The 27,683-nt window shown below is 47.6% G+C and overlaps 1 protein-coding gene across 3 annotated transcripts in view; it reads left to right on the top strand.

Annotated features, from left to right (window-relative positions):
* The window catches only part of TSNARE1 (t-SNARE domain containing 1), a 738,845-nt gene that overhangs the window by 310,334 nt on the left and 400,828 nt on the right, over positions 1-27,683 (top strand). For all 3 annotated transcript variants that reach the window (XM_069220840.1, XM_069220841.1, XM_069220842.1), the window contains one exon: positions 22,463-22,540. In XM_069220840.1, coding sequence (XP_069076941.1) covers positions 22,463-22,540 — 78 coding nt within the window. The remainder of the gene's footprint in view (positions 1-22,462; positions 22,541-27,683) is intronic.

The raw sequence follows: 27,683 nt of genomic DNA, 5'->3' as shown, positions 1-27,683 counted from the left end.
TGGCACTGTGCTTTTACTGTTTCCTATTGGGTAAGGACACTTTTGCAGTCTTTAGAGAAAAAATATGGTTCTGCTCGGTGCTTCATTCTCCTTCCCACCTGAAACGAACCCAGGGCAGATGTTTAATCACAGTCCCTTATTGCAATACCACAAGGTAGTCCGACTCTCTCCGCGCAGGTCTGGGTAATCCCAGCAACAAAACCTGAAGCGAATTTGGGGCTTAAGTTAGTTGATAACACAATTTCCCAAAATATTTTTGGGGGGGATAAAAGTGACCGATTACAAAAATCAGAAAGCTGCACCCACAGGTTTCCGACCTCTCACGAGTAGTGTATCCCTTGGTCGCCTCAGTCCTGGGGGGTGAACGCACCTCGCATCCTCCGCTGCTTCGGTTGTTGCCCGGAAGCAGAGGGGCTTCCACAGACAGGAACGCGGGGACCCGACCACCTGTGCTATAGGTCTTTTCTCCTGTATGGATAAACAGGAACCACCCGCGCATCCGCAAGCGAAGCGGTGGCTGCTGAGGCCTCTGCGCGCCCTTTCACAAATCGCGTTGCACTCGGCCTATCATTCTTCCGAGGCCGGTGAATAGTGTCACTGTGTAGGCCGAATGTAGAACAATTATATCTTTATAGCGCTGCGAACCACCTGATGTGGCAGAAAGCACTCCAGCAAGTTATAGATGAACTGGCTAAGTACCTTTCGGTGGCGCCGGATGCGGCAGGGCTCCCCTTGACTTGCGGTGTGTTTGGAGAGCCCCGAGGAGGGGGCTCCGGGCGGCAGGCTCCTGCGGGCGTTGAGTGCAGGCTCCCGGTGTCCGAGGCGCCGGGAGGGGGCGGCGGATGTACTCGGCGCTGAATGGAAGGGCGGGCAGGCGGAGGGGGCAGCAGCGCCGAGGCAAGGCTTCCGCGGGGGCGGTGTGAGCGGCAGAGCCGGCACGGGCGCCATGTATGGGCATCCTTCCCCTGGCACCTGTCGCGGGCACCGAGCGCGCGGCGTGTCCCCGCGCCACCTCCCCTCTGTGTGGGCTCCGTGCAGGCGTCGTTTCCATGCAGACTCACTCCGGCTGTGCGGGGGAGTACGTGCGCCTGATAGCAGGCTGGGGCCCACGACACACGAGCACGGTGGCAACTCTTGTTCTCTACCTGTGACTGTATTCACTGCCTCACACATTGCAAGCTGCCGGAGAGGCGCCACTTTCAACAATCTAGTGCATTCTGGGAGTTGTAGGCTTAGTGCACTTCAGTCGATGCAGTTGGAGAAACGCACTTAGAAATAATGACTAGTAAAATTAAAGCCCACGACTGAAACTTGGTGTCTGTGGAGAGGAGAAACCAATTTGGTGAACTTAGACTTTGGATTTAAGTCAGGTGGGTCCTGCAGGGTTCCAGAACCAACAATTATAATATTAATAAACAAGCATTTGCAATGCAATAGGTCTCACATTTTCTTGAGTTAGAGCTATTGGCATTATAAATTCATAACTGGACATTTCTTGCCACATAAATCGGTCAACCCTGTCTCATAATTTCGTCTTTTCCTGCCATTTAATTCCACTGGCTCTACATATAACTAAAGCACTTCCATTTACCTTCTTCCTCTATCTTCAGCAAAACAAATAAAAAAAACACGAAAATGTTGCCATTTAGCATCCTAATTTAAATCTGCGATGCTAATTCCAATAGAATACCACTTTCACCACCCCACCATCAGAGTTGCTGGCTGGCTAACACAATTCACAAAAACAAGACACAAGGCAGCCATAAAGGAGATTATTAAAACATATACAATTATCATATAAACCTTTTTCTGATGGATACAACTACCTGTGGATTCCTCACCTAATGAATACTCCCATTGCGCCAGCATTCAACGGAAATCTTCTTCCTAGCTTCTGCACGTCGTCGAGGACGTCACAATTGCCCACGCGACGCCGTCTGACGTCATACAGGCAATAAGAGGTCCTCGCCGACGTCAGTTCCCTTTTTTCCTTGCCATTCGAAACGGTTATCTTCGAGGGAGCTTCTGTTGCTGTATCGACAGTTACAGTGTGTTTTTGGCTATTTTTACTTTGGGACATTACAATGTCGCAAAGAAAGTCAGGATTCAAGCCCTGCTGTGAGTGTGGTGGCAAGATGTCGGTAACAGACCCACATTCTGACTGGTTGTGGTGTCTTAGTTCCGACCATGATGTTGATAAGTGCGATTCTTGTCAACATATGAATCCTAAGGCCCTGAAAGAACGTGAGGCCAAGCTTTTTCTTGCGAAATCAAAAAAGAAGGAGAAGAGACGTCACTGAAAATCGTCATCACCGAAGTCTCATCGGCGTCACCAAAGTCTCATCGGCGTCATCGAGACTCCCGGCGTCGTCGAGAATCTCGGCGCTGGTCGAGCAGGGAGAGATCTCGGTCGAGGTCACCATCAACTCGACGTCGGAAGATTTGTGAAGTCAGTCCCACGGTCTCTCCCCAGCCGACGACGCCGTTACCTTCTCCGGCTTCACCGACTTCACCCATGTCATCGGTTCATCCTCCTTCAGTGTTTGAGGTTCCGCAGCCTCAGGTGTTTTCTCCGTCTATGCAGACGTCGAGACCGGCGTCGATGTCGCCTTCTAACCAGGCACCTCAGTACCCGGTTTTTCCGGCCCCTGGGCCGATAGTACTGCATTTCTGAATGCAATGTTTTCCATCTTCCAACAGATGGGTCCAGGTGGTGGACCAGCTAGTCCTTCGGGCCCTTTGGCCTTCAACATGGGTGCTCCGGCTCCACTTCGACCAGCACCCTTTATGCCCTTTCTTCCCCTGGGAAATGTGGGCTCGGCGCCGGTATCGACTCCGGTAGCTTTGGCTCCTGTGGCTTCGGCTCCTACGACTTCGGCTCCTGTGGCTTTGACGTCTCAGCCAGCGACGCCGACTAGACCTCCTCCGACTCCAAGACAGTCTTCTCTCCGTCCGGCTCCATGCTCGGCGCCAAAGAAAACCATGGTGCCTTTAGACCCGGCGTCTGACGGATCCGAGGATCGGCGTCAATCTTCGATGTCCGCTGACGCCATGTCGACGCCGAGGATAGAGGAGAGGCTGCATTCGAGGAGGCTGGCTCTTCGCCTCCTGGAAGAACAGGAGTACCGGAGACAAGCTTTGGAGGAAGGGGAGATTGAGGACTCTCGTGAGGGTCTCCATGGACTTGACACTGCCAGTGGTCTAGATACCTCCCCTGAATGGGACTTGTCATCACCCGGGGAGTACACGGAGGAGGCAGCCTCTTTTCATGCTGTCATTAGAAAGGCGGCTGACTTTCTGGACCTCCCTTTGCCTGTGACTGAAGCCAAACAGAAAAGCTTGACGGAGGTATTGCACCCTGCCTCTACATCTGCAGAGCCAACTTTGCCTTTCAACGAAGCTCTACTGGATCCCATTATGGAAGTCTGGAAGAAGCCGGTGTCTTCTTCAGCCGTCAATAGATCTGTGGCTCGGAGGTATCGGGTTGCACCGGCTGACCCAGGCTTTCTTTCCAGGCATCCAACACCTGAAAGCCTAGTGGTCCAGGCTTCATGCTCAGCTCGATCTGCTCCTGGGTCATTTCCAACTGTACCCTCGGACAGAGACTCTAAGAAGATGGACATGTCATCCAAGAAAGTTTTCTCGTCATGTAGCATGGCGTTGAAGTCCACCAATGCTACTTGCATTTTAGGAAGATATATTTACGCCCTGATGGACGAGATTAAATCAACGCACACAGAGGTTCCTCAGGAATTATTAAGCCTAGTCTCTGATGCTCAGGCAGCTGCAACCCAGGTTATTCAATCTGGGTTGGATACATCTGACTCGGTTGCTAGAACAATGGGCACTGCTGTGGCTACGAGGAGGCAGGCCTGGCTTCGTAGCTCTGTATTTTCCTCGGATGTGCAATCGACATTATTGGACCTTCCTTTTGATGGTGACAAGCTTTTTGGCACCAAGGCGGATTCGGCCTTAGAAAGGTTCAAGGACAGTAGGGCCACTGCCAAGTCGTTGGGCTTGCAAGTCACTTCTTCTACTTCCTCCAGATTTTTTAGGAGGTTTCGAGGATTTGTTCGTGGTTCCTGCTCCTCCTTTCGAGGAAAATTCCAACAACCCACCTCTGGTCTCTCCTATAGATCCTTTAGAGGGAGGGGTAGAGTCCGTACCAGGGGAGCTACTCAGCAGCACTCTGCCTCTTCCTCATCCTCTGGAGGGGTGCAGCATGGGAAGCAGCCTTAGGCTTCTGCCAATTCCTTCTCACTCCACTCCTGTAGGGGGGGGGTTACTGGATTTTCTCCACAAGTGGGAGGTCATAACATCAGACTCCTGGGTTACCAGCATTGTGGGAAAAGGCTATACCCTACCCTTTCGGGAGTTTCCGCCCCCTATCCCGCCCGTCCTTCCTACTGTTCAGAAGAACACCTCCTGTTACTAGAACAAGAGGTTCAAGTCCTCCTTTCAAAGGGCGCAGTGGAGTTGGTTCCAGAGCAGGAAAGGGGTCAAGGTTGTTACTCGAGATACTTCCTGATTCCCAAGAAGGATGGTCGGTTGAGGCCAATCCTGGACCTGAGGATCTTGAATTGGTTCCTCAAACAGGAAAAGTTCAAGATGCTGACCCTAGCTCAGGTGCTTTTGGCGCTGAACAATGGAGATTGGATGGTGTCTGTCGACTTGCAGGATGCTTACTTTCATATCCCGATACTGAAGTCGCACAGGAAGTATCTCCGGTTTGTGGTGGGGTCGCACCACTATCAGTTTGCGGTCCTCCCATTTGGTCTTACTTCGGCACCTCGAGTCTTCACGAAGGTGATGTCGGTGGTTGCAGCGGAGCTCAGAAGGAAGGGGATAGCAGTATTTCCTTATCTGGACGACTGGTTGATCAAAGCCAAGTCTCCGGAGCTCGTGTTGCATCACCTTCAGTCGACCACTCAGTTGTTGTTCGACCTGGGTTTTTCGGTGAACGTGCCCAAATCTCACCTAGAGCCCTCACAGCGCCTCCTGTTCATAGGGGCAGTACTGGATACAACATTTAATTGAGCCTTTCCTCCGCCTCAGCGGATTCAGGACATTCAGGCGTTGGTTCCAATGTTTCGAATTGGAGCGGTTATTCCGGTCCTCAAGGTCCTACGTCTGCTCGGTCTGTTTGCTTCTTGCATACTGTTGGTCACACATGCTCGCTGGCACATGAGGGCTCTTCAGTGGTGCCTCCGAAGGCAGTGGTCTCAACACAAAGGAGATCTCGAAGGCTCGGTGAGGATCTCCAGAGATGCTGCCACGGATTTGAAATGGTGGATTGCGGACGGCAATCTTTCCAGAGGAAGGCCGTTCTCGCAACCTCCACCTGTGGCCACAGTAATAACGGATGCTTCCACTCTAGGGTGGGGAGCTCATCTGGGGGACCTGGAGATCAAAGGTCTTTGGTCTCCAGTAGAACAGATGTTTCATAAAAATCTGTTGGAGTTACGGGCTGTAGGTCTGGCTCTCAAGGCCTTCCTCCCATCCCTTCGCGGTCAGTCGGTTCAGGTCCTGACGGACAATACTACCGCGATGTGGTATATAAACAAACAGGGAGGGGTAGGGTCGTACCTTCTCTGCAGAGAAGCTCTTCGGCTATGGTCCTGGGCAAAGGACCATCAGATTTGCTTGGTAGCAAATCATCTGGCCGGAGTCTTGAACGTACGTGCGGACAGTCTCAGTCGCCATTTCTCGGCCGATCACGAGTGGCGCCTCCATCCGGATCAAGTCCGTCTAATCTTCCAGATGTGGGGTTGTCCTCGGATAGATCTGTTTGCCACTTGGGAGAACTCACACTGCCCGTTATTCTGCAGCCTCCAGTATCCGGGACAAGGAGCATTGCGGGACGCGTTTCAGATGAGCTGGTGCGACCAGTTGCTTTACGCGTTTCCCCCCATACCTTTGATTCCTCGAGTTTTGAGGAAAATACGCCAAGACCGGGCCCAAGTCATCTTAACAGCTCCGGATTGGCCAAGGAGGGTATGGTACACGGACCTTCTCCAACTCTCTCTGTGCCCTCCGCTCCGTCTCCCTCTCAGGGCAGACCTCCTCTCGCAGTCGCAGGGGCAGGTTTTACACCCCCACCTCCAGAGCCTGCACCTTCATGCCTGGAGATTGAACGGGGCAACCTGAGTTCTTTCTCTCTCCCGCCTGATGTAGTGGATGTTATCTTAGCGGCCAGGCGACACTCCACTAAATCTATCTACGCTAATAGGTGGTCTAAACTTGTGGTTTGGTGTGGAGAGAGGCAGATTGATCCCTTACGTGCTCACTTGTCAGATGTTTTATCTTTTGCATTGTCTCTAGCACAGAAGGGTTGTGCAGTGGCTACGGTTAAGGGGTACTTGTCTGCCCTTTCAGCCTTTCTTTGCCTTCCAGACCAGCCTTCTTTGTTCAAATCCCCTATAATACTTAGATTCTTGAAAGGTCTTGTTAATAAATTCCCTCCTACCCCTTTTGATATGCCTCAATGGGATTTAAACTTGGTTCTAACTTTCCTTATGGGGTCCCCTTTTGAGCCCATGCACTCTTGCCCCATAAGATTATTGGTCCTAAAGACGGTTTTCTGCTTGCAATTACTTCTGCAAGGAGGGTGAGTGAGTTGCAAGCTCTATCTGTGAAGCCCCCTTGTACATCTTTTTATGGGGATAAGGTGGTGTTGAGGACCAAGGCTGCTTTCCTACCGAAGGTTGTTTCACCCTTTCATATGTCCCAGACGATTACTCTTTCCACGTTTTATCCTCCGCCTCATCCTTCAAAGGAAGAAGAGAGACTTCACCGCTTAGATCCAAGGAGGGCGCTAAGCTTTTATATAGACAGAACGAAGGATTTCAGGCTGGAGGATCAGCTCTTCATCGGGTATGTGGGAAAGAGGAAAGGAAAGGCAGTCCACAAGAGAACACTCTCCAGGTGGGTTGTTCTTTGCATTAAAATGTGTTAGTCTAGCAAAGAAAGAACCCCCTGATGGTATAAGAGCTCATTCCACCAGAGCTAAGTCGGCCTCTTCGGCCTTGGCTAGGGGTGTTCCTGTGGTTGACATCTGCAAGGCCGCAACTTGGTCATCCCTTCATACTTTTGCGAAGCATTACTGCTTGGACTCTGAGGTCAGAAGGGATGGCCATTTTGCACGGTCGGTGCTGCAGGATTTCTTGGTTTGACCATTCAGGCACCCTCCACCGAGTGCTGTACTGCTTTGGGACTCTATTCATTAGGTGAGGAATCCACAGGTAGTTGTATCCATCAGAAGAACGAGTTACTTACCTTCGGTAACGACTTTTCTGGTGTTTACATTAGCTACCTGTGGATTCCTCACGGTCCCACCCGCCTCCCCGTTGCCTGTCTGGTCTAGCCAAGTAATTCTTGAGTGTGCTCCTCTTGGTTTTGAGGACTTGTATATATTCTGTATATATATATATTCATGTTGATATATATTGTTCATATATTTATTCATTTGTTTTTTAAAAAAAGATAAAGAAAAAGGATGAATTAAGTTCTTAGGATGATGTATTTATTTGGAATATCATTAAATATTGCTATTTGTTCTTTTATCTCAATGGCCCATTATTCTCAGGCACGTAAAAAATGTTGGTACTGACGTCGGCACGTCGCGAGGACCTCTTATTGCCTGTATGACGTCAGACGGCATCGCGTGGGCAATTGTGACGTCCTCGTCGACGTGCAGAAGCTAGGAAGAAGATTTCCATCGAATGCTGGCGCAATGGGAGTATTCATTAGGTGAGGAATCCACAGGTAGCTAATGTATCCACCAGAAAAGTCGTTACCGAAGGTAAGTAACTCGTTCATCAGAAAAAAACTTTTGGCATTAGAGTGTAATGCCCAAAACAGCCCCTAGAGGACACCATAACAAAAATATAATTTGTAAGAAGTATGGTCATGTAACCATATTGTTGGCCTAAAGGGAATAATCCCATGAAAACAAATCGGGATAAAGTAATGCAGTGTAACCATATACTGGTGCTTTTAGGGCTAGCAGGCCCACTGCAATGATATTACAAACAAGGCCTTTAAAACAAAACTTCTTCCAGCTGTAAAACAAAAGTTGTAGCCATGAGAAAGTTTAAAAGACAGTGGAAGGGGTTACTTTGGGGTCCCACTAACCTAGGGTGGGTACCCAAAGATGATGTAGGCAGAAAGTGCTTTTCGAAGATGGTCCCGTTGTCCTAGGACCACCACAGGCTGAGTTATGAGCAAACATGTTTTTGTAAAAGTAATGCCCTGCAAAGCATTACGGGGCGAGTTTTTGTGCCATGAATACTATAGTATGTTGACTACAATGCTGAGAACAGCCCCTAGAGGACACCACAATAAAGTAGCATTTGGAAGAAACATGGGCATGTAACCATACAGTCAGCCCTTAGAGAGCATAACCTCATGAAAAAATGGGAGAAAGTAATGCAGTGTAACCATGTATTCACCCCTTAGAGGGCAGAGTGCATTACACATTTTTAAGGCTAGCAGGGCTACTGTAATGATATTACAAACAAGGCCCCCAAAACATAACTTCTCCCACTTGTAAAACAAAGGTTCCACTCAGGAGACAGCTTAAATACACACTGGTTGGTTATTATTTTGGAGTCCCCACTAACACAATGTGGGGACCCAGAGATGATTTAGACAAAAAGAGCACATTGTGGTCAATGTTTTGATGGTGGTCTTATTGCCCTAGGACCACCACAGGCTAAGTTACGAGCAAAATGGTTTGTAAAAAATAATGCACTGCAAAGCATTATGGGACAAGTTTCCATGCCATGAATATTTTAATATGTTGATATGACTGTAATGCTTAGAACACCTCCTAGAGCAGTGGTCTACAAACGTTTTAATGCCCTCTCCCCACCCCCTCACCACCGGTTGAAAAATAAAAATCATTGCCCCCCTCAGAATTTTACACAATTGTTTTATAAAGATGGTAATGATTAAATATGTCTAGACCTATTTAAACATTGCAGTTAAGTGCTGTTACCTTTTGAAAAATACAACATGCTTCTGCTTTAAACAAAGGCATGTTATCTGTATAATACTTCTTTTGGCCAGTGTCTGGTGCCCCCCCTGGGATCACTTGAGGCCTCCTTAGGGGGGCCTGCCCCCCAGTTTGAAGACCTCTGCCCTAGAGGCTACCACAATGAAAATAGCATTTGTAAGAAAAATGCTCATGTATCTATATAGTTAGCCCCTGGAAGACATAACCACATAGAAAGAAAATGGCAATAATGAATGCAGCATAACCATATATTTAGCCCCTAGAGTACATCATGCATTTTTATATATATATTCAGGGGTAGCAGGCCTATAACAATGATATTCCAAACAAGGCCCTTAAAACACAAGCTATTTCCAGTTGCAAATTAAAAAGTTCAAACCATGAGAGAGCTTAAACAGACACTGAATGGTGGGAGGGGTTCCCACTAACCCCTGGTGGGACCCAAAGATGATGTAGACTGAAAGAGCATGTTGACGTGAAGGTTTTGGTGGTGATCCCATTGTCCTAGGACCACCACAGGCTGAGTTATGAGTATACATGTTTTGTAAAAATAATACCCTACAAAGCATTATGGGCCGAGTTTTCCTGAGCTCTGTGAATATTATAGTATCGGCTCTCCCGCTGAGTGAGTTAATTTTGTGGGTGGGTGCTTATGATGTGGCACTGGTGAGTGCTCTGTATTTATGCATAAAGCAGTGCGAGTTTATCACCGTGCCTGTTAGTGGGCCATAAACGTGTATTGTACACGTCCATCCAGTCGTTTGCCTCGTTGCAAAACACACACAGTTATGGCCATGTGTGTGCCAATTGTAATTACCACTATGTGGAAGTGTGTGAAGCAGGTATGCACAGCTGTTCAAATGTTGTCCATGCCGAAGAAAAACATTTACAGGTTGGAGAGTGTGTATGGTTGTAAGAGTGGGCTTGTTGAAAGGGGACCGGGTGATGCAAGAAACTACATGCAAAAGGGCAGAGAGAAAAGGCGGATGAAGAGGAACGAGATGGTGTGAGATGTGCAAATGGGGTATTTTAAAAAAGCATGGGGAGAAAAGGGTGTAACTGCCCAACAGTGCGAGACTGCAGAGGAAAGTAGTGTGAAGGGAAGAGCGAATAAAGCATCCCAAATACCTCCCCCTTTAGGACACCTTAGTAATGTTTAATTCGTAGTCTCATGTTCTCAGAATTTAAATACTTTCAATGTAATTATTTGCACCAAATCATGGAAAGCCAGTATATCTGACTTGTGTTAGGCCTATTTTCATTGTCTGATATTTCTGGATGTAATAACAGAAAACTCGCAGAAAGGAACTCAAATATGTGGCACCTTGTGTGAAGCACTGGATTTTAAGGCCACCTTTTAATTACACAGGCCACACTTCTTGGACAGGATTGCTAGTTACTCCTCTGTGCCATGTCCCTTTTATGGAGCCTCCATTTTTTTCGTCCCACTTAAAGCACTGCTTACGATAAAAAATACCACATATCTGGCTTCATCGCTTCTTAAACAGCAAATCTAGTTGGTAAACCCAAAATGGAAATATCTTGGTGTATTTAGTGTGTTCTAAATAGCATGCCTCTGAGTGGGAGGTAATGGACATCAAACCGAAGGGGCACAACATTTAGAAAACTGCACAGTAAGTAGCTAGTATTGCCCAATTATAGCTGGTTTTACCAATGTAGGCCCCACCCACCTTTTGGTTTCCCTCTGTGTCATAAGTAAAAGGGCAACCTTTTGCCTTTTCTTTATATAAGAGCATGGCCAGTCCCAGGCTACCTGCGGCAGCCTTTTCAGTTTATGTCTTAGCTGTTGTAAGACAAGCTGATAGATGTCGGAGACTGCCGTGGTGTATGCTGAGGTTCGGCACTGAAGGGATCTCAACACCATATCCTTATCGTCACTTCCGGCCTCCTGCACAGTAGCCTTGCTATGCATCACGCTGCCGCATTATATGGTGCAGTGGTGTACAGTCTTGCGACCAAGAAAGCCGTGCCCATGCAAGAAGTTTTTTTTTTTTTTTTTAAAGAACATTCACATAACAGTTTTACATACAATTACTGGAGTGTTGGAATTGGGGAAAAAATACTCTGGGAACCCATAGATTGTGGATCAGTGACAAGGGGCTGAGTCACAAAGGGTGGAGCCATGAGAAGTGGAGTCTGACATTAAATTTGATATTTGTTTTAGTACCCAACTGCAAAGAAATTAACAGCAAGGACATATAGAGTAAATCTGTTCTGGCTTACTTCATTGGTCACAAAGAGGCTACATTTTAAAATATCTTATGGGGTTAAAGTACTAGCTGCAGAGATCTTTGTATATCCAGCAATACTCCAGGCACTGTACTAATGGTAAGATAACACTGGTAGTTAATACAGTTGCTGGGGAGATTTGTTTTTTGTCCCAGTGTCTTAAATTTGTTTAAAAACAGTTGTACAGGGGAGCAGGGTAGGTACACCCCGGCACTTGTGGTGGGCATTATAAGGCACTTGCCCCCCAGGGCCAAAAAGAAAAGAAAAAAGATTTTTTTAGCGCCACAGGAACAGCGGTAATCCTGCAGGACTTAGGGCCTGATTACAAACTTTGGCAGAGGAGGTTAATCCGTCCCAAATGTGACGGATATCCCGCCCACCGTATTACGAGTTCCATAGGATATAATAGACTCGTAATTTGGCGGGCGGGATATCAGTCACATTTGAGACGGATTAACTCCCTCCACCAAAGTTGTAATCAGGCCCTTAGTGTGGCCCTCTCGTGAGGTTCCACAGTACTGACGTGGGAACCACTGCTCAAGCTTTGCCCCATGTTACCATGGGGGTGAAGAATGAGCGCAGGTACTGCCTGAAATATTAAAATTGGTTGGTGGCTACCTGTGGGGAGTTGGGCACAGGGCCTGTTTAGACATCAGGCCCTGAGTACAACCATGAAGACAAACCCGAAACCCCTGCTTCACATGTCCTTCAGCAGTGTGCATTGAGAGGGTGAGGGGGGAGTGGAGTGTTGGCTGCCATGGGGATTTGGGTGTGAAGCCTGACCCTGAGGGGGTTCGATTTTTTTTGTCTAACTCCCTTAGTTCTTGCCTTAACTTAGAGTGTGTCAGATTCCTCAGATGGTTGGGACAGGCAGCCTTCTTTATAATGAGCCTTGGATTAACCCTTTAAAGCATCACACACCACTACCCTGTTCAGTTCCCCTGTGTTGCTTGGTGACATATACTAAGCAGTCTGTTTACTGACAGTATCTGTGACAACTGGGTTAAGCAGGAATTCATTTAAATGCCAAGCATACTTGGGTCTTGGTTTCCCAATGAAGTGTGTTGTGGTCTTTGCCTGCTGCAATCTCTTCTTTGTCAGGGTGACTTTTTGTGCATCACCGGGAAACTCTGTGCCATCTTTTTAGTGTGGCTGCCAGCTTTCTCCACCCACCCCACCACAGTGAGGGATTCATGCAACATCGCCCCTGCTGAGTCTTTCAAGGATAAGGCTTATTGTTGCCCTTGGAAGATCAAATCGAAAGTGGTCCACCTGCCTCCAAACGATATTTAATGCCCTTGGATCGCAGCAGGTCTGCGATAGTTTTGAAAGCTTTGTTTCAGTAGTGGTACTGCTAAAAGGTATTAGAAGAGCTTTATCTCTGCTCCATAGCAGATCAGGTCTATCTATCTAGCCTTGGTAATTTATGGTGTCTTTGTCCAAGAAGACGTGTTCTCTGACTAGCACAGTAGGGGGAGATTTCTGTTCTCTTCCATTGGGGCCTCTGTCTGAACTCAGTCTTGCATGGTTATGTATTGGATCCTACTCATATTGGTCAATGTCATTTCGTTCAAATTCATAGAGCACTTCCTGAATGCAGATATTTTTCACCTGATGCTGTTCTGTATGTCTTCACACTGCCCTTGAAGTGTGATGTGGTGGTGTTCCAGTTGTGGCTTGTGGATTTGGAGACATTCTCAGTCGTTGATCTAATTGTCAAGGTTTTTATCAAGGCTATTTGCTTTATCTCATAACTTCTATCTCACTGAAATCCTTCTGCATTTCTTTAAGATCACTCTGTTGATCTACTTTAACTGCCTTTATTTCATCGTTGTTCTCCTGGAAGGTTTGTAGCAGGAAATTCTTGATGATGGTTTGTCACGCCTCCCCCTGGTTTTCGGGGTCGCCTGCCAAGACTGTCTGTTTGTCTCTCTTTATTTTCTTCTGGTCTTGCGAGTGGATCCATGTAAGCATATTTTGATGTACAAATCTTATCTGATAGAGAGAACTAACCGCAGATTCCTTATCTTAGAATTAGAATTCTCCCTATGCGCCAGACTGGATACGAAGAAGCTTTTTCAGCAGTACCTCTGCATGCTGGTAGAGGGCGTTGTGCAACTCTGTATCGACAGATATGATGTTGACAGAGTCCATATAGTCCCTCTTCCGACGTACTGACTTCAGTTTCTTCTTTTCCACGCAGCAACGCAGATCCGGAGAAGCAGGTTCCTCGGGCCACTTTTGACCTTCCCTTTCGACTTTTTTGTCGTTGGAACAGTGTTTAATCCTTGCGATCCTGTGCTCGATAGATGTCGTTCACAGACCTACACTCTGTTTGCTTGTGGTGCTAGGCTCCCCTCACGATACCAACGGCTGCGACACCTGTCAACAGTTGCTGCCCAAGGTGTTGCATGAGCAGTGGATGAAGCTCTTGGCGGCGCTTGTGTCGCAGTCTTTGCAGGACTCTCGTAGGCATCGTAGTCCTTCATCTTCTACTGCTTTTCCCAGACACCGTTCGAGGAGTCCCTTGCATCCGATGTCTTCGATGTTTCAAGGTAAGTTTTGCCCATGGTTTTCTCGCCCTCCTTTGGCTTCACTGTTCCTGCGTAGCTCCCACAGATCTTCTGAAGGCGAGTCTGCGCAGGAGTCGACCCCGTCACTCCCGCCTTATCCTGGCACCTGGTCGACTCTGGCCCAGATCCAGGACTATTACTCATCCTTGCATGCTGTTTTTGAGACTTCTCTTCCCTCTGGAGTGCCTTCAGGCCCCAAAGAGGTGGCGGGTGCCCCAACGGCATCCTCACAGGTGTCTTCGTCCTCGGTGCCCATTGGGCCCCTCAACTTCGACACAGTCTCCCACGGCTCCCATCGTCTGCGCTTGTTTCATCACTTCTGACTTAAGCGGTGGTGGTGCCTACAACTTCACTCGATGCCCACATTGTGGTATCACTGGAGTTGGACAGATGTTCCTTCAGAGGTTTCTCCATCCCGGCGTCTGTTGACTCTGATGCTGGGTGCAGTGCCGTTGGAGTCTGATATTCCTCAGTTGGCGTTTTCTGAGGCTCACCCTACTGCTTTTCAATCGGAGGGGCCTGGGTTTCGTTCTCAGCCTCCCAATTCCAGTACCATTCCACTTCAATCGGATTGGTTGCTTGACATAGCCAATGGGAGCGGTCTTGATTCCTTTCCGGCTTCCAGCCTCCTCTCATCTCTTGGGTTGGCTTTAGAGGCCGTATTGGAAGTGTTGCATTTACAGCTTCCTACTGTGCAATTATCCACTGATCCTTTGCTTGATGTCTTACATCCTGTCTTCTATGGAGCGGTCCTTCCTTATTGTGAGGCTCTTTATGAGATCCTTTTGGGAGTTTGAACCCAACCAGTTTCTTTTTCACCTGTGGAGCGCATCTCACATAAAGACAGGCCAGCCCTGGAGGATCCATCATGCCTCTGGTGGCATCCAACTACTCACAGTTTTGCGGTGCAAGCTGCTTTGGTGGTACACAGTTCTACGCAGATTTCTCCTGTTCCACCAGAGCATGACGCCAGGAAGCTGGACGCTTCTGGTAGGAGGGTTTTCGCCTCAACTAGTTCGGCCTTGCGTACCACTAATACTTCTTGTGTCCTTGCTTGCTTTGTTGGGTTTTGTGGGCCTCAGTGGCACGTATATTGCCTTCTCTGCCTGATGAGGCTAGAAATGCTTTCATGCCCTTTGTACAGGATGGTCAGCAGGCTGCCAAGCTCACTGTTAGATGTGTATGGATACCATGGGTTCAGTTGGAAGGATTATGGCTTTGTCAGTAGTGCTGAGGCAAAAAGCATGGTTACGTTCTTCCAATTTCTCAGAAGCTGTACAAGCTTCTTTGCTTGATATGCCCTTTGATGGCACATATTTTTCTAACACGCATGCTGATTCGGCTTTACGCCGCTTCAGAGATGCTCATAGCGGAACTTAGTTTAGGTCCTCTTGATGATCCAGAGTCTTTTTCTGACATGTTTCCTTGTACAGGGGAAGTTGTTATCCCCCTCTCCCACCCCCGTTACCCTTTTTTCAGCTGGCATTGTGGTGGTGTGTTCTTGTTATCATGTGGCACCCAGTGTCCAGTTCCTGCTCCTCGCAGGTTTCTTTGTTCTTATGTTGTAATACATCAAGGAGCTTCTTGCTTAGTGGCACAGTTAAGTGCCTTTGGTGGAGCAGGCCACGCTGCACAGGGGTTTGCATCCATCCAGTGCCCTTTCCGTTCAATTACCACTGCTTCCCTCTATAGTGGACAGGTTTTATTATTATTGGGACCCAGTCTGGTTCTCTTTCCTCTAAGTGAGGGGTTTTCTGTTGTACTCTGATGATAGGTGGGTCACCTACAACGTATGTGCTCTCTATCGGGAGTCGTTTTCAGCCCCAGCTCTTCGGAGCAATTGGTGTAGGCTTTTAGCCACGCTCTCCTGCTTATTTGTTCCCTACTGGAAACTTACTCAGTGCTCCTATAGGAGTAGACTGGTTCATTCTGTCAATAAGGCTTCTACAGCTGTTGTTTGCACATGTCCTATTCCGTTTATACCACGGAAGGTGCTTTCCTGCCCATTTTCCATGGTCTGGTTCCGTTGGACTTGTGGGTACCACTTTTGCTCCAGATACCTCTCTTTAGCCTATTATCTCCTCCTAGTCGGGAGAACTATGTGTTGCCATATAGGGGGAGTCCCCGGTGGCCTCATCATTACGGTCACAGCCACTCACACTGAAAGTTGTGTTCTACTCCAGGTCCCTACTTTCTCACTTTCTTTGTTTTCACTTATTCACTCTCTGTCCTTTTGCCTTTTCATTCTCCTTCCGCCCTTTTGGGACGGTCATGAGGATAGCCCCTTTCTTGATGTGTCTCTATACATATATATATATATGAATTGTAGGTCTATTTTAATATTTTCCATATGACCATGTACTACCTCCTGTCAGGAACAGATCTACTGTTTAGTGGGAATATCTCCTGCACAGGAGTCCGCAATGGCCAGGACATGGGTAGGTTCCTTCCATTAGTTTGACACTTGATCCTTCCACTCCTTGCATGAGGGGTGTGTCTCGCATGCTCATGGGGTGTTCTTCAATCGTATTCTTTTCCTACCATTATTGTGCCTGTCATTGTCTCCTCCGGCCCTACTTTGGCACGTTGGTCATCCTCCACTTGTATGGGTTCCTGTCCTTCGGTTCCTGTCACATTGGGAGTTTCTTTTCCTTGCTGTGTGTGTGTCCTTTGTCATCTTTTGTCGCCTAATGCCAGCATTTTGCATGTCGGCTTCCACTCTTAGCATTGCTTCATCCTTGCTCTCTCAGCGACATGAAGCTACGGCTCTGCTTCTTTCCTTTTGGCCTTACGTGCTTCAGCAGGTCTGGTGTCAGACTCCCATTCTGGGGATCCCAGTTTCATATACTTTATTTTTTCACAATATTTAATTGTTGGTCCACATCTTGGATCACTTTCTTCTACGCTGGTTGTCCCTCTGGGATTTGGCTGTTTTTACTTTGGTTCTTCAGCAGTTTTCTTCTGTTATTGGATTGTCATTGCTTTCTTTATGCCTTTCAGTGATTGGCATCTCCTCACATGCTGTTTCTCTGCCTCATGCTTCTCTTTTTATGTACCACAAGATTTCTTTCACTTCTCTCAGCAGGTGGTTCTACCACCCATTCTTTTTTCTTTGGTGCGCTAGCCTTGATTTTCATCTTTGTCTAGTTTTAACTTTCTTGAGGGGTGTACTCTCTCTCCCCTCTTTCTTTTACTCCTGTCTTGTTGCTCTTGCACACCTCTTTTCTTTCTCTCTACTTGTTACATACAAATCATCATGAATACTTATGGCTCATTTTCTGCTTCATAGGTCGCAACTTTCTCTATATATTTATATTGGACCAGGGGCTGTAGCTTAAGATTCCGGACTTCAGCCTTTAGTGTCATAGAAGCCTACTGAACAAAGGTCCATCTACCTCCTATGGTGTCCTGGTGCCTTTAGGTTATGCCATCTGTGGTGTCCGGATCCTCTGCATATCTCTGGACATTTTCTGTATGACACATCCATGTCTTTAAATCTTTATCTCTGTGTGTGGGTATCTCAGCAGGTTTTTTTTCCCAGTCCTCCTCATTTCCTCCTCTGTAACATGGCAAACTTTGTGTCTTCTGTCTCTATATGTTATCTCCTGATGAGTGTCCCGTTCCTACTATTGCAGTACCTATTGAGGTGCTCTTGCACCTCATTCCTTTGGCTCCTACATTGGGGCACTTCATGTTTTTCCCTGTTGTTGTTCTCTACCAACAGATTCATTTTTATTTCCTTCGGTTTTGGGCTCCCTTTTTATTTTCCTATCTTCTTGAAATATCCTGTGGGTCGTCCACTCTTTTTGAGTGAGCTGCGTACTTCTTCTCACCCTTGTCTTTCTCATGTCATGTCTACTACTCCTTTAGTTAGACCGATAGTTTATTGCGAGACATGGGTGGTATGTGTTCACAGCCCCTCCTCCTGGCTTGTTATTGGTTTGGTATCTAATTCTAAGATAAGGAATCTGCAGCTAGTTGTCTCTATCAGATGAACAAGTTACTTACTTTCGGTAATGCCTTATCTAGTAGAGACACAGACTAACCGCAGATTCCTTGACGACCCACCCATCCTCCCCACTCTGCAAACTGTTTTATCTGGCTTCAGTCTCGCTTTGTGGCATTCTTTTGCTATGCTTTTCAATTTAGTGGTTGTAACATAACTTTACATCCACCTCTTTGGTGTATACACTGTACCAATGTCAGCGTGTCGTGTTCTTTTGGTCCTTTGGTTGTCATATTGACTGGAGGATCCTCAGGAAAGGCTCAATAGTGCTGACCGATTTCTGGAGCCATCATTCCTGTGCACAATGACCTGGTATATCACTAGCGCTGTCCTCCTCTGCATTCACACCCTCAGATGAGGCACAGGTCTTTGACCGTGCAGCAGTTGATAAGCAGACGTTTCAGCATTCTACAGGTTATAGTAGTCCAGGGAGATAGTATTTTCGCACTACTCGTTCCAGGTTTCTCAGCTTCCAGATCTCCTGCCGGATAAGATAGCTCTGTGGGACTGAGGTCAGCAAATGGTGACCAATCCTGTTTCTGTGCTGTGAAGAGCGGCTTTCCACTCAGCATGCGTTCTCGACCACAGTCTCCCTACCTCCTTTTTTGTGGTTGTGTCTCAAGCATGCAAGGGGGTTCCATAAGTCTGTGGCGATATGAAAGATTGGCACAAGCTGGGATAAGTACTTCATCCTCCCTTCCGCCTCTCCTGGTCAGTCAGCAAATCTGAAGGGAGAGCCCAGTAGCTCGATTGCATCTCCGGGACCTCCTGCTGATGCCATGTGTACCACCTCACCTGCATTATCATAGTTCTCCGTCTCCTGTGATGGCGGATGGGATGACTCTGTCCCAGTGGTTTATCTAAGATACAAATTGGAACTATCGGATATGGTTGCGAACAGGTTATGCCCACTGTCCCTGCATCACTTCATCAGGCTGAGCCCGTGGAGCTTTCCATTTGCCACACTGGAGGGTTGGTAGATTACCCCAGTAGCTCGGGCTTATGCAGTTCCAGTTGGTAGTGCCCTCATGTGCTTAGTGTGCAGTCCTCAGTTCTGGAAGTGTATCTATATTATACTACACATCTTCTGCTGTTTTTGCTTCTTGCACCACATCGGATGAAGAAGTTCCATGGGGTTTGCAAGGGTCGCACCACCGCAAACTTACCTTCAGCTCGTTGTTGGGGTCCACATCTCCAGCACCACGTCTCCAGCAGAGACACACCAGCGTTCGGGCCTTACAGTCACTTATCGTGCTCCAAGGCTTCCTACCTCTGGGTTTAAGCGTATCCACTGGGGCCTGCTGCGGCAGCACCCTCGTGAGGTTTGCACTAACGAGCCGCTAGCTTTTGACACCCATTGTAGCCTCAGAGCGTCTTCATTTTTTTTTTATCACGCTGTCTACTCCCTCAGAGCTCATCAGGCATGTGATTTGCCATGCAGCCAGGAGCTGCCACTTTGTTTTTGGCCGCCTTGCTCTTCGCTGGCCGCTAGTCCCACAGCAACCGGACAAGTGCTACAAAACTAGAAGACTGACATCTTGTATGCGTGGCCACTCCCCTGAAGCTCTTTAAACAATGCAAAAAATCCTCTTTAAAGGTTTACATAAAGTATATCAGAATAATGACTTTTACCTTTAAACTTCCTGTTTTGTGCTGTTCTGTAGATTTGTTACAGGAATTCATTACGATTTACAGCCAAGATACAAGCAAAGGACACAGTCATGATGAGACTGCATTCAGGGTCAGACTAGCCTATAGGACAATCAGGCAGTGCCCGTTAGGCTGGTCTGACAGGTCAGTGTGTCAACTGTTTTTTGACTGCTTGTGGGCCTTATATATGGTCTGCTGGGTCAGGCCTTACTGTTGATTTTCCTGATATTAAACATGCTCAAATCCATGCAGCCTTCCACACCTTGTAAAACACTTATACAGCGTGTCTTTACAAGTTTGAAACTGCTCCAATTTGCAAACACGGAGCACATTTCTAGGTATTCAATTCACATAATGAAGGCCACTTTCATTTTGGTGTTTGGGCCTGTTTTTGGTCCCAGTCCAACCCTGACTACATTCCCTGTTAAGGAATTGCCCGCTATCCCTTGATGCTGCTTGGTGCACGTAGATCTTCTCAGGATACTAGATATACTTGCCTAGTGAGCAGAGCTACAAAGCTGCTACCTGGACATCTCTGTCATTTCCACAAGTCATATAAGTCCTTTTTTAGGTCGAGCATAGCAGCGCGCCAGTCCTCTTTCCCGACGTGTTGGTATGTATCTGGGCTTTTAACCACACCCACTGCACGCCCATCACTATCACTCGTGTATGGGCTTGGTATTCAAAAGTCCTTTATTTTCATTGGTAAATGCTTTGTGTGTCCCTCCTTGGGACGATTTAGTTACCGCCTTGGAAATCCCCCTGTTACATGGATAATTGCACTTTTGCCAATACGTTCGGCTGCAAGCGAACTTCTTTTCCCTTTTGTGTGCTGCTTCACGCTGATTCCGTGGTGCTTTGAATCGTCTCGCTTATGTGAAACTGTATTATTTTTCATTTTCAATTTATGTGGCAAGAAAAGTCCAGTTATGAGTTTACATCGCTAATGGCGATAACCCATTGCATTGCAAATGCTTGTTGAAGGTTGATGATCTGTTTCAGTTGCTTTTATTCCACAATTTCTATTTACTAGTTGTCCGATTTTCTCTTCCTCCAGGGCGAAATATGTTAAATGAAAGGTTAATGTTCTTTTTTATGTTTTTTTCTGATCGCTGTCTGGTTTGGCAGATAACAAAACCAAGACATAAGGAGACGATGGTTTGTTTAGTATCACGCACAGTAGTCAACAGATAAAGCTGGGACTCTGAAATCACGATTCATCTGAAAGTATTTAGCATTAAGGGATGTGGTTCTATTCTGATACCAGGGCATGTAGCTGGCCTTTATGCGGTGTAAGTGGCTGAAAGGACACCAGTCATAATGCTTTTCTAGTAAAGCTCTCTATCAGTGACAGCGTTACTTTACCTAATGCATGCCCCTTGGCCAGTAAACCTTGCCAGGGTTGCCTTGTTCTGTCTGCTGACATATACAATGTACCTATCACCCCTGAGAAGGTATGGCATTACCCAGGCCACAAGAGCAACAGGGGCCCTGAAGAGCCTCTTGCTGTAATGCTGTGCCACCAGCATCTGAGCCGTACTGTGGCAGGCACACTGAGACTTCCACTTCACCAGGAGCAAGCTGTCAACCCATCACTCACATGATGCCATAGGCCTTAAAGCGGAAAATGAATCCCCAGCATAGATCTGTTAGTTCTGGAGAACATTTCGTAGTTTTTTGCTGTCATCCTCCAAATGACCGACAGATATCATTGTAGCTGTCATTACAGCAAGAGCACTACCCTGTCTATGGAGCCACTGACTGTAGGAAGAGGGTTGGCCTGGTTGGAACACTAGCTCCAAGTTAAGCAGACAGGTTCTCTGAAATCACTTCTAGCAGAGAAAGTGTTCAGAAACAACCATACCAACACCACACTCGAATCAAGAAATCACTCACGTAAGCCTGCAAGCCAATTTAGACAGTAAAATTATTTGGTGATTAAAATAACAACAAAACAATGGCAGTCATCTCGTGCAGGCGGACATAGGTCACATGTACCAAAGTTCCTTTGAGGAGGTTTCTCTAGTTTGCTTCTCTGCGCATGCGCGGTCTCTTGCCGCTCGGTATCTGTTTAGATTGTATGTGATTGGGCAGATTCCAGATTAGTGCTTCAGGTACCCGGGGGTGATGGCCTCAGGTGCAGCAAAGGAATACTTGCTTACAGACACCCTCGCCTTGTAGTTTGGGATGGAAATGTAAACCTGCTCACCCAGGACTCGGGATCATTTCGATGTGCTATACAGGGGAGTGAGGCCCACGGCACAGTCCCTTTATATGGGTGTGGAACTCTGCGGCGACTTGTAATACCCTCATAATGTACGGCAGAGCGTATTGTATTTATTTTGATTATTGGTTACAGCATCATGCTTCCCACAAATATCTTACCTCATAAGGGGGAATGATCTTTCATATGTAAGCGGTAGTATATTTGCAGGCTTGAAGAATAAAAACAGAATTCACATTGTAGTAAGAAATTAAACGCATCAAAAGTCAGTCACTAATTTGTTCCAAAAATATATTTGTGTCAATTTCTAGAAATCCGTTTAAAAAAGGGATGTAGGTCAGAATGAGTACTATCATACCGAGAGATTTTCATTTTTTGTGATGAATTATTTGTAAAAAAAATAAATACGTTACCATAAACCTCTCTTTACTGCCCATTTTAGTTAAAGATCATAAGAATTTAATTCCACCTCGCCTTTTCCTTGCTTAAGCTGCAGTTTGTGATGCTGCTTTTCCTTACCTTGGCTGCTGGGGAGGGCAGAAGGCTTCTTGAGGTCACGCCTCATCTGTAATAAGTTACTACAGTTAAGGGCCCACATCATTTTCATATTAAAGGGGACTGGAGCCATCACAGCTCAAGTATATAAGGGTAATTGGAGGCAGGTTTTTATACAGGGATTGCATGCTCCTGTGTGTAATAGTAACAATTAATGGAAAGTGTATTTTTTTATTTTTTTATTACAGCCACCCAGATTGACCCCAACGAGCTCCAGGAGATCTTTCAAGAAACCTCTGCAAATGTCTTCCGGATCAATTCAAATGGTAAGTGCAGCCAAATGGACAGTATTAAGTTTTGTGATAAAGCCCCCGGTACACACTCATTTGATACACTTGTGTTAAATGCCGCCCTGTGGGGCGAAGGCCTGCCAGTACTCCGGCCCCTTAGACGCGCAGTCTTCCACCGTCCGTCTCGTTGAAAAGGCTGGATGCGTCTTGGCTCCGGCGTTGCTTCTTTTTGTTAAGGTGTCGTCTGTTCTGCTAAGATGTCAGAAGTGATGAAGAGGTTCAGGAGTTACACTGATGCATCCTGACGTGTTGCAGCACTGACACGCTGCAAAACGTTCCTAGTGTTGGCATCAAATCTACAACCTATTTGTTCTATCGCCGTCTCAATTTTATCGTGGAGCCGTCATCCTGCCATTGGCTCTGTGCTGTTCCACTTCCTGCAGCAGACGTAGATCGCTGCAATTTGACCATCAGTGTCATAGTGTGGGTAAAGCATGGTTGCCAGGGCTTACTTTTTTTTTTTTTTTTTTTTGCAGCATCACAAAATTATTTTTTAGAGCCTGCCTCTGAAACCGTGGAAGTCGGTTACTGAAAACCAAGCCTGCGTAGCCTTGATTTCACCTTATGCTTTTTTATTTCACCCCCTACACTCTCTCTAGAACTCACTCTTGCATGTTACTTTTCATTCCCACTTAGTCTCTTTGTCCCTTTGAATTTCGATTCACTTGCCGTGGGGGGTGGCTGCAGAATTGTGGCTAGCCAGCATCCTGGAAAACATACCAACCCTGTTTGTTTTGTTTTTTAATGGGGACACAAGGGAATCTAGGGTGGTGTGGCTTACGTGGATCCCCTCACTTTTTCCATGCGAACATTAAAACTAAGCTAAAAAAATATCCTATTGGCTGCAGTATGCCAATCCAGGGATCAGTCGAAAACTAGAGGCTTGAGGGAACACAGGGTAGTGTGACTTGTGTGGAACCAGGCACGTTTTCTTATCATCGATGCCCTGCAAATATCAAAGTATGCATCTAAAACACACTTGTTCCCATATTTATGTGACAGACATCTCTAACAGTTCCAACCAGTAGGAAAAATATTACCTTTCGACATTACCACACGTGTCCTGAGCAAAACGGTTCTCCACATCTGTGGGTGGGCCTAATTTACATGACAGGAATGGACCAAAACTGTAAATATGTGAAGATTGCATTTACACTACATTGATTTAACATAGTTTTCAATATGATAGCCCCCAGGCCCCCACCCAGGCAAGTGTGGAGTACCTTTTTAACCAAGAGAAGTATACCAACATTGATTGGTAGGACTTCTGTCGATCACTGCAGCTTCTGTAAATGTTTCTCTCAAATATGAGAAAAGTTTTGTTTTATTCAAAGTTTGATGTTTGTAGGCCATTCTGGGTAATAAAACAGTGGAGACATCCTCATAAGCTACACTGCCTGGGACTCCCCCAGATACCTAGTTTTCAGAAATGTCTGGGGTAGGGAACTTTCTCTATGTACTGGATGACCATAAGCTCAAATACTGCACCTACCGACATCCCCAAAGAGAATGACATTCCAAGGAAAAATCTTGATGTCTCCACAGGCCTTTTCTGTCACAGGTATCTGATAGAGACTTCTAATTGCAGATTCCTTACCATAGAATTCCCCCCAGGTGTCAGACTGGTTCAGAAGATTTTTCTTTGAGCAGTACCTTTGCGTGCCGCTAGGTGGCGTTGGTCGACTCCGCATCTGTCGTTGGCGTCATGGTAGCATTGATAACGTTGCAGTCGTATATAGGTGCCACCCTGGCACGTTTATGTCAGTTCTTTTCTTTCCGTGCCAGCCTGTGCGGCTATATAGAGAAGAGCTACCCTCAGTTGCTTTTTGACTGACTTTTCGACCCTTTTGTTGAAGTGTTTTGACTACTTGGTGCATCAAGGTGTCTTCCCATAAGACCGGCTTTAAGCTGCGTGACTCCCGTCACCCCATGATGTCAGTGACATATCTGCACCTCGTGTGCTTGTGGTGTCTGGAGTGTGGCCACAACCCAAAGTCATGCTCCGAGTGCCCGGTCATAAACCTAAAGGCTTTGTGAGGGAGCGGTCCCTAAAGGTCATAGCGGCCCGATGCTTGGCTCTGCATCGTTCCCTGTCTCGCTCGAGAGGAAGGTCACAAGACTGCTCACCGAGCCATCACCACTTGTCCTCATCCCATTCTAAGTCCTTGGGACATTCTGGTCACAAAAAGAAGTCAAAGAAGAACAAGCATTCTTCGACTCTTCCCTGTCACTTGGACAATGCGACGCTGGAAGAGCCTTGTCCTTCTAGGCGTCCATCCTTGGAGCTTGTTTCTGGGTCAGCTCCATGCCTCCCTGAGTTTCCAGGAGCCAGAGCCACTGCTGCCCAACTCGGGGAGTTTTATGAGGCCATGCGCCTCATATTTGGGCAGACCGACACTCCTGGGCCTAGTAGGGCCGGCGGGTCAACTCACGTTCTGCTCTGGTGGCTTCTGCCTCTGCTCCAGAGGGCACCCCACAATCAGTTACTGGATCAGAGTTCACGCTGGTCATGCCATTGCGACCTTCTCTGGCGCTGGTACAGAAGTCGACGCTCCCGACGTCAGTTTGGCCCATAATCAACGTCGACCCCATACTCATTCCTGACTCAGAGCCAGAAGAACATTGATTCCAACTTCGATGGGGACCTCCTTCCCCATGTTGGACACTGACTGTTACGCCTAAGGACATGGGTTTGGTGAGATTATGGAGGGAGTCGCTGGACCCTCTAGAATATCAACTTAAAGACCCTTGTATGAACTGGGCTCAGGAATTGGGTGATGCCAGTGGTTTGGTACATCCCCTGACTGGCATGCTTTCTCCCCCTACTGTGGCTATGGAGTAAGGAGCTTCATCTTCAATGATAATGTGAAGAGCAGTCCGTGGCGGTCAGGACTAACCTCCTAACTGAGGTGCTTCCGCCCGGGGTTTCCACATTGTAGGAAGGTAGCCTCTCTCTAGCCTTGTTACCCCCACTTTTGGCCTGTTTGTGAGTGTATGTCAAGGTGTTTTTACTGTCTCACTGGGATCCTGCTAGCCAGGGCCCAGTGCTCATAGTGAAAACCCTATGTTGTCAGTGTGTTTGATATGTGTCACTGGGATCCTGCTAGCCAGGACCCCAGTGCTCATAAGTTTGTGGCCTGTATGTGTTCCCTGTGTGGTCCCTAACTGTATCATTGAGGCTCTGCTAACCAGAATCTCAGTGTTTATTTAGAGAACCTGGGGACAATTCCATGATCCCCCGGGTCTCTAGCACAGAACCCAGGTACTGCCAAACTGCCTTTCCTGGGTTTACACTGCAGCTGCTGCTGCCAACCCCTCAGACAGGATTCTGCCCTCCTGGGGTCCGGACAGCCCCGGATCAGGAAGGCAGAACAAAGGATTTCCTCTGAGAGAGGTTGTTACACCCTCTCCCTTTGGAAATAGGTGTGAAGGGCTGGGGAGGAGTAGCCTCCCCCAGCCTCTGGAAATGCTTTGATGGGCACAGATGGTGCCCATCTCTGCATAAGCCAGTCTACACCGGTTCAGGGATCCCCCAGCCCTGCTCTGGCGCGAAACTGGACAAAGGAAAGGGGAGTGACCACTCCCCTGACCAGTATCTCCCAGGGGAGGCGTCCAGGGCGCCTCCAGTGTGTTCCAGACCTCTGCCATCTTGGATTCAGAGGTGTTGAGGTCACACTGGACTGCTCTGAGTGGCCAGTGCCAGCAGGTGACGTCAGAGACCCCTTCTGATAGGTTCTTACCTCTCTTGGTAGCCAAACCTCCTTTCTTGGTAGCCAAACCTCCTTTTCTGGCTGTTTAGGGTCTCTCGTCTGGGGTATTCTGGAGATAACGAATGCAAGAGCTCACCAGAGTTCCTCTGCACTTCCCTATTAGACTTCTGCCAAGGATCGACCGCTGACTGCTCCAGGACACCTGCAAAACCGCAGCAAAGTAGCAAGACGACTACCAGCAACATTGTAGCGCCTCATCCTGCCAGCTTTCTCGACTGTTTCCTGGTGGTGCATGCTCTGACGGCTGTCTGCCTTCACCCTGCACTGGAAGCCAAGAAGAAATCTCCTGTGGGTCGACAGAATCTTCCCCCTGCTAATGCAGACACCAAAAGATTGCATCACTGGTCCTTTGGGTCCCCTCTCTTCCTGACTAGCGTGGTCCTTGGAACACAGGAGCTGGGTCCAAGTGTCTCCCACAGTCCAGTGGCCCTTCTGTCCAAATTTGGTGGAGGTAAGTCCTTGCCTCCCCACGCCAGACAGCAAATCAGTGTACTGCATGATTTGCAGCTGCTCCGGCTTCTGTGCACTTCTCCAAGGATTCCTTTGTGCACAGCCTAGTCTGGGTCCCCAGCACTCTGTCCTGCAGTGCTCAACCCGCTGAGTTGGACTCCAACGTCGTGGGACCCTCCTTTTGTGACTCTGAGTACACAGAACTTCCAAGTGCCTGCTCTGGTACTTCTGCAGGTGCTGCCTGCTTCTGCAGGGGCTCTCTGAGTTGCTGAGCGCCCCCTCTGTCTCCTCCTCCAAGGGGCGACATCCTGGTCCTTCCTGGTCCCCAGCAGCACCCAAAAACCTCTACTGCGACCCTTGCAGCTAGCAAGGCTTGTTTGTGGTATTTCTACGTGGAAACACTTCTGCAACATCTAGCACGGCGTGGGACATCTTCCATCCAAAGGAGAAGTTCCTAGCCCTGTTCCTTGTTGCAGAATCTTCGGCTTCTTCCACCCGGAGGCAGCCCCTTTTGCACCTTCATCCGGGGTTTCCTGGGCTCCTGCGCCCCTGGACACTATCGCGACTCTTGGATTTGGTCCCCTTGCCTTGCAGGTCCTCCGGTCAAGGAATCCGTCTTCAGTGTTTTGCTGATGCTGGTGGTTCTTGCAGAAGCCCCTATCACGACTACTGTGTCTTTCTGGGGTAGTAGGGTAACTTTACTCCTACTTTTCAGGGTCTTGGGTTGGGGTATTTTGGACACCCTTACTGTTTTCTCACAGTCCCAGCGACCCTCTACAATCTCCCATAGGTCTGGGGTCCATTCGTGATTCGCATTCCACTTTTGGAGTATATGGTTTGTGTTGCCCCTAGACCTATGCCTACCTATTGCATCCTATTGTGATTCTACATTGTTTGCA

Source organism: Pleurodeles waltl, chromosome 2_2 (genome assembly GCF_031143425.1).
Source record: "Pleurodeles waltl isolate 20211129_DDA chromosome 2_2, aPleWal1.hap1.20221129, whole genome shotgun sequence".
NCBI lineage: Eukaryota > Metazoa > Chordata > Amphibia > Caudata > Salamandridae > Pleurodeles > Pleurodeles waltl.
This window is presented reverse-complemented; position numbering and strand designations above follow the sequence as displayed.